This window comes from Populus euphratica, unplaced genomic scaffold, assembly GCF_000495115.2.
Source record: "Populus euphratica unplaced genomic scaffold, PopEup_1.0 scaffold218.1, whole genome shotgun sequence".
NCBI lineage: Eukaryota > Viridiplantae > Streptophyta > Magnoliopsida > Malpighiales > Salicaceae > Populus > Populus euphratica.
Window position 1 is genome coordinate 220,585 of NW_011500100.1, and position 7,899 is coordinate 228,483.

Consider the following 7,899-nt stretch of genomic DNA (forward strand, 5'->3'; position numbering starts at 1 on the left):
ATTGTATTTTTTAGTTTATATTTATTTTAATTTTAGTTTTCATCATTTTTTTTGTTATTTGCATTGGATTTTATGCTTCTTGAAATTTTTTTCTCAATATCATTTTTGGTTATTTTACTTCATTTAATTTTTATATTTAATTCAATTTTATTCTTGTTATTATAATTTTTTTTAGATTTTTGCTTTGTTAATTTTTTGTATATTCCTTCTATGAATTAATTCTGATCTTATGATCAAGTTGTTAATTTTGAATATTAACTTGGTTTAAGTAGGTTCTTAGTTAATTAGAGTTATCGTGGTTTTTTTTTCTTGATATTTTTTTTAAATTGAATTTTTTTATTTTATTTTTATCATTTAATATTAAATCATTGGTCATTAAAATTTGTAATTTTTTTTATGTGGGAATATCTCAAGGTTCAATAAGTTAAATGAACCTGAGCATAATCATTTTTTTAATAAAAAATAATTAATCAAGTTGATTTGAATATTTTATATTTTTTAATTTTATTATTTTACATTAAACTATTATACCTATATTTTGTTATTTTTTCTATTTTTCAGACAGAATTATCTCAATCTATCTGGGATAGCAAGTTAATCAAATTATCATACGATTTAAGTTATTATTGCACCTGTGCTGCTATATTGCATGACACCTGTCCAGTACTTGTAATTGGGTAAGGGATCATAAGATTATGGTCTGATGCGTTTTTTTTTATTTGAGAGTGACCTGATCTTACTTCTAGGCTAAGCTTAGACAATAGAGCGCAGCCCCACCTCAAAACAAATGAATTCTTGAAGCCCAAGATAACCACAAAATAATTAGGGAAGAGACCTTTTTTTTTATATATATTTTTTTTTAAGGAAATGGAAGAAAATGTAACCCTTTTTTTTTAATATTTTTTTTAAGGAAATGGAAGAAAATGTAACTTTCAAAAGCTATTCCATAAACATGATAAAAGCAGTGTTTGTTTGTGGAGTTCAACTGTGTTTTTTAAAATTTTCAGGCACTAGGAACTGGCAAGTAGGAATTGAAATAAAGCCTCTTGCTTTTTATTGCATATCTTAGGCTCTTCTAAATTAGTATAAACTAGCCTAGTCTCGGCCCATTTATCACCTTCAAATAAAATTTCTTTGAGGTTTAGAAATTATGATCCGTGTTAGCCATGAGACCATTATTATTATTTTTTTTAAAATTCTATAAATAAATAAATAAATAAAAATAAAAAAATAACAAGCGAAAGCATGTCATTCCCATCCAAGATAAGTCAAGACTTGACGGGCTAGGAAGAAATTCTCAAGGAACAATACTTTTATTCTTTTTCTTTAGATAATTTCTTCATAAAACAATAAGTATTTTAAAGCGGTGAACAAATTGAATCAAGATCTTATGAATATATAATTAAAAATTTTAAAAATTCAAATAAAAAAACTAGAGTTCTAAAAAAATCCTAGCAACCCAAGAGGCTTGAAGCAAGTAGGTTGGTTAAGGTTTCATGTTAATCTACATTATGAAAAACGGTGAAGAAAAGGCAATGTATAAATTGTAAGAGAGATAGAAAAGTAATTAATAAATAAATAAAGTAAAATATAATTAAAACGAATAAAGATAAGTATAAAATATAAAGTGAAAAGGCATAAATTAAAGTAAATTAAAGTAGTAAAGTATAACTGAAAAGTGTGTATATATCAAATCATGTGAATTACCAAAAATATTAAAAGGCATGTGCATGTATATTACTATGCATTCTCTTATAATTTAAAGGCATGTGCATGAATATTACTGTGCATTCTCTTATAATTTATGGAGTAATGTATTTTTTTAGTAATTTTTATTTTAGTTCTTGAATTTTTATTCAACATGATTAATTTTGAGCTTAAATTAGCCTCCTTAATTGCATTTTTTTAAGAGGGAGGATTAAATTGAAAGCTAAGGGATTAAAATGAAAATCTCAGATAACATAGAAGATAGGTTGAAAGTTTTATTGAAACATTTATTTTAATCCATTATATTTTTTTTAGATATTAGTGCATTTTTTTTATCTTTATTCTTTTGATTTTTATCCTTTAGATAATGTTTGTATTCTTTTTAATTTAATTCTCAAATTTAAAATTTATTATTACATTTTGATTTATTTTTTATTGCAATTTTAACATTCATTTTTTATTGCATTTTTTTATTTTGAATTTTTTTGTGTTATTTTATTTAATTGAGACCTCATGAATTTTTCATATATAATGCTTTTGGTCTTATAACTTGGGTTCTAGTTTAAAAAGTTAAAAGTAATTGATTTTTGTATCATATTTTTTTATATTAATATTTTTTATATTTTTCTTTCTATAAAATTATCCTATTCTTATTTAATTTTTACTTTGTTAATAAATAAGATCATTGAGTTGTTTTTGAAATATTATGAATATTTTTTTAAAAATATTAATAAACATTCATCTTTTATATTAAATCATTTTTTTTTCTTATTTTGTTTATTGTCAATATCTTATTTTTCAATAATATTATTAAATTTATTCAAACCAATTACTTGAATATTATATGTGTGTGTATTTCATATTTTATATTTTTTACGCCAAAACAAAGATTAACCCCTAGCATAGCACAGATTACTTAATTAGTGTATATATATAAAATATGAATGGCCAAATTTGATTCTCCATCATTAATAACCATAATAACGCAACCAAGCACACCGTTGATTTTTTCAAATCCAATTTACTTTTATTTTTATCTTTGGGGGGGGGGGGGGGGGGAATCTCCAAAGTCATGTCCACACCAGATGTTAACTGCGAATGATGTTTGACGGTTAACCAGCTTATGATGTTGTTTTTACGGCTAATATCAATCACCTTTTCTCAATGGCATTGCCATTGTATCTTACTGACCACAGAATGACAGAGACTGACTGATACTCCCTCCAAGATTAGCCACTGTATTAAGCAGCCTTTTTGTCCATCCAGTTAGCCATTATATTACAAATACACAGCATAATCTTGGACATGGTGGCCTCTCTTTTCCCATTGATTGATCTTTGAATGCCTTTATTATGCCTTGATTATCAGCTGCAACCTTCCTTTCAAACTCCTTTTGTTTATTCTAGTGTTGTCTGAAATATCAAGTTCTGCAGAGTCAAAGTCTTGAGAAACGATTAAAATTAGATTAGCAGCCTGAAAAACAACCACTTTCTGGTAATAAATGGGGACAGACACAACACATTCAAACACAGAAATTCGAAAAAAGAAGCTTGATTGGTCACAAGTCTCACCAACCAAATAATAAGATCCTTTTTAGCTAGCTCCATACGAAAGTCAGGCGTTGACTTTTTATTTAAAATTTTATATCATTTTGCCCCCGCCTTCCAAACCTGACATTAATCAACGCAAAAGGTGAATGCACTATCTTCAGTTTTTAGTTTTCTCATTCTCAATCAGTATTATAGAATTATTGTTCCTTGAAGGTGTAGAGAAAAGTTAAATGAAAAGGCATGAATTCTTCATTCATGGAAGGCCAAACTATTTTGTTCCTTTTGTCTATTGTTTTCTTCTTATCAATCCCCTCTACAGCAATAGACACCATCAATGCCACTCAATCACTAAAAGATGGGGACACCCTGGTCTCATCACAAGGCCATTTTGAGCTGGGTTTTTTCAGTCCTGGAAATTCCAGAAATCGGTACGTGGGAATATGGTACAAGAAGATATCTAGCTTTACAGTAGTATGGGTTGCCAACAGAAATACTCTTCTAAATGATTCATCAGGAATGTTGAAGTTTGTTGACCATGGAAATCTCGCCATTATCAATAGTACAAATGGCACTATTTGGTCCTCAAATTTATCAAGGGCAGCAATCAATCCAGTTGCACAACTTCTGGACACAGGAAATCTAGTTGTGAGAGCTGAAAATGACAATGACCCTGAAAATTTCCTATGGCAGAGTTTCGATCATCCAGGGGACTCGTTTTTACCAGGCATGAAATATGGTATAAGCTTCGTGACCGGCCTCAATCGATACCTGACATCCTGGAAGAGCCCCAGCGATCCTTCTACAGGTAAATATACAAATAAGCTTGATCCAAATGGATTGCCACAGTACTTTTTATCTCAGGGTTCAGTTGACCAGTTCAGGTCAGGACCCTGGAATGGACTGAGGTTTAGTGGTATGATAAATTTGAAGCCAAACCCAATTTACACATTTGAGTTTGTTTTCAATCAAGAGGAAATATATTACAAGTATCAAATCGCTAACAGTTCAGTTCTTTCGAGGATGGTGTTAAGTCCTGATGGTGTCCTGCAGCGTTTCACTTGGATCGATCGAACTCAAGATTGGAACCTATACTTGACAGAAAATATGGATAACTGTGACAGGTTTGCATTATGTGGTGCACATGGTGTTTGTAACATCAACAACTCCCCAGCCTGTGATTGTTTGAAAGAGTTTGAGCCAAAATCCCTGGAAGATTGGACAGCTGCAGATTGGTCACAAGGATGTGTTCGAAAGGTCCCATTGGATTGCAGCAATGGAGAAGGTTTTATAAAATATACTGGGATTAAAGTGCCAGACACACGGAAGTCTTGGTATAACAAGACAATAAACCTTGAAGAATGTGAGGAGGTCTGTTTGAAGAATTGTTCCTGTACAGCCTACGCGAATTTGGATGTTAGAGATGGAGGAAGTGGGTGTGTTCTGTGGTTCGGTGACTTGATTGATATCAGGCAATACAACGAAAATGGGCAAGATATCTATATAAGGATAGCTGCTTCTGTAATAGGTATGAGTTTTTTCTCTGTTCTTGAATCATAGAAAGTTTGCATTTCCACCAGATTTGAAGTTAGAATCTCTGAAGTGAAACTCAAAAACATAAAAATATGTTAATGCGAGGAAAAGTAGTAACCAAGTATAAATAGAGTCCCTGAGAAGATATGTGTGTGCTATGATTTATGCTGATTTTTGGATTTCATTGTTTATCATGTTAATGCAATTTTCGTTATACTTCTTGAGTCTTTTTATGGCAGATAAACGTGTCAAATCCAGAGGGAAGAAACGAGTAAGGATCATTGTTATTCCCGAATCACTAGTGGCATTTTCCCTCTTAGCCCTTTGTCTGTTCTTGCGTATCCTGAGGAAAAACAAGAAACGGCAGCTAACAAGAGAAGGTAGCCGATTATAACTATACTACAGTAAACTTTTCTTTAGCTGATAAATTGTAGAATTTGAAGGCTTTAGAGTCCCTAATGTACTTCTTTTCCCACTTCGTCTTGGCCGTCAAACTTATGGCTACAATCAGTTTGCTGTGCTCTGTCTTTAAGCTATTTAATTGGATCACTGTGGTGAAGATGGATATATGATTCTTTTTCTACAAAAACTGCTGCATGCTTCGTGCTTACCTTGATTTTAATAATACCTTAGTTTTCTACGACATGTTGATTCTGCCATGCATGGCCGATGTTTATTACTTTTTAGCTCATCTTCAATCCATTTCAACTTGCTGGAAATGTGGTAACCAATACAGAGCAAGACCGCACCAAGGAAAGCAGAAATGAAGATTTAGAGCTACCACTGTTTGATTTGGCTACATTAACAGATGCAACCAATTGCTTTTCGATAAACAACAAGCTTGGCCAGGGTGGTTTTGGACCAGTCTACAAGGTATCAACATTAAGACTGCTTTCAGCTCCTTGGATCAGTATCACACATGGCACAAGAACTGAGAACCTGTGGACATGTTTCAGTTACCAGTTTTGTAGAGGATATGAACATCCACGAATCATATTATAGTATTCCATCTCATCTCTTCATATTATTTCGCAACTGATATATAAAATTGTTTCAGGGTATACTGCAAGATGGACAAGAAATAGCAGTGAAGAGGCTATCTAAAAGGTCACGACAAGGAATAAATGAGTTCAAAAATGAAGTTGTATGCATTGCCAAACTTCAGCATCGCAACCTTGTGAAGCTTTTAGGATGCTGCATTGAATTAGAAGAAAGGATGCTGATATATGAATACATGCCAAACAAAAGCTTGGACTCTTTCATTTTTGGTTTGTTCCCCTCAAACCTTATCCTCTAGTAGTTTAGTTACAACTTTTTCTGCATTATTGTTAGAATTTTTAAACATATGCACAAAAGTCGTCCTAAAGTTTTGACCTATAGAGTTCCATTCTAGATCGTTAGGACAAAGTTAATCATAATGATGGCACTGGTTGAAAATCTCAACATGATAATCAGAATGATGGCACTGGTTGAAAATCTCAACATTTTTCTAGATGGTTCTCTAGCCATTTTCGTATTTTTTGTCAACAAGTGCAGCTATATATTACAAGGAAAGTCAACGCTCTATTATACTCTTTAGATGGATTAATTAGTTGAGAAATGTTTCAACATCAGAGATTAACTAGGATAAATAACTGTGTAGATAAAAGGCGAAACATGTTGCTGGACTGGACTAAGCGCTTCCCCATTATCAATGGGATTGCAAGGGGACTTCTTTACCTTCATCAAGATTCAAGACTCAGAATCATACATAGAGATTTAAAAGCAAGCAATATTTTGCTGGATTATGAGATGAATCCAAAAATTTCAGACTTTGGCATGGCTAGGAGTTTCGGAGGGGATGAAACTAGCGCAAAAACAAGCAGAATTGTTGGGACATAGTAAGGATCTTTCTGAATTTTAGTTTACTATCATTTACAGTGCCCATAAATCTGTAAAACTTATTCAATGGTTTATCTAGTGGTTACATGTCGCCAGAGTACGCAATCGATGGCCTCTTCTCAGTGAAATCGGATGTATTTAGCTTTGGTGTTCTGGTACTAGAGATAGTGAGTGGAAGGAAGAATAGAGGATTCCGTCACGCAGAACACAAGCTCAATCTTCTTGGACATGTAAGCGTTATGCCAACATTATTTTTCATGTTCAAATTACTTTATTGTTTTAGCAACATTCAACCTGAGCCGAGGAGATATTTGAATGTTGTTCAGGCATGGATGCTACATAAGGAAGGAAGACCCCTGGACTTGATTGATGAATCTATTGTAGACTCATGCATTATATCAGAAGTCTCGCGATCAATCGAAGTAGCACTATTGTGTGTTCAAAAAAGTCCTGAAGATAGGCCTAAAATGTCAACTGTGGTTCTAATGTTAAGCAGTGACATTGTTTTGCCTCAGCCCAAGGAGCCTGGTTTTTTCACAGAAAGGGATCTTTCGAGCGATCCTTCGTCAACAATCAAGCATGAAATCTCTTCAGTAAATGAATTAACCTCTACCTTGTTAGAGGCTCGGTAAAACTTGTGATAGTTCGGAGATATTCAACATTTCCTCTCTCTCTCTCTCTCTCTCTCTCTCTCTCTTTCCCGAGTACGGCTACGCACTTCGGATCTAAGAGAAACAAAAGATGGTTGCATAATGATTAACTCTTTCAACTGCAGGAACCGTCTTCCTTTAATCTTTCATCTAATATGTGAGAACAGGGAAATGTCAAGAAATCATCTCTAGCCTTGTGTTAAATAAATTTCCCAGAATCAAAATGCAAGCACATAAATGGAAATATTGAGAAAAAAATTATTTAATGTGAAATGTGAAAAGTATACCAAGAACACAGAAAGCATGCAAGTCCAACAAACGCAGCAGTTGTTCAGAGAAAAAACGATACCTGATTTTCGATCTAGTTAACTGATGAGCTTCCAGAGATTAATTTGAATAAATTCTCCCTTATTTCCAATTACATTTGTGTAATTTCATTGCAGAATTTTTAATTTAAGAAATCCTATTTCACTACTGATTCGGTACTTGGAAGAACAAAATCTTCATAGAAACATAGAAACATCAAATTCTGCACCTCTCTTCTTTCAGGATCTGCCAACCTTGACCTTCCTTTTTCCTTG

The 7,899-nt window shown here is 32.6% G+C and overlaps 1 protein-coding gene across 1 annotated transcript in view; it reads left to right on the plus strand.

Moving 5' to 3' along the window:
• LOC105109454 (uncharacterized) overlaps positions 1-7,573 on the plus strand; it is a 13,490-nt gene extending 5,917 nt beyond the window's left edge. Inside the window, 7 exon segments of the mRNA XM_011004176.1 lie at positions 3,491-4,782; positions 5,027-5,167; positions 5,524-5,660; positions 5,845-6,055; positions 6,430-6,667; positions 6,748-6,898; positions 6,995-7,573. Of these exon segments, the coding sequence (XP_011002478.1) occupies positions 3,491-4,782; positions 5,027-5,167; positions 5,524-5,660; positions 5,845-6,055; positions 6,430-6,667; positions 6,748-6,898; positions 6,995-7,300 (2,476 nt within the window). The 3' untranslated portion in view covers positions 7,301-7,573.
• Positions 7,574-7,899: the final 326 nt, after the last annotated feature.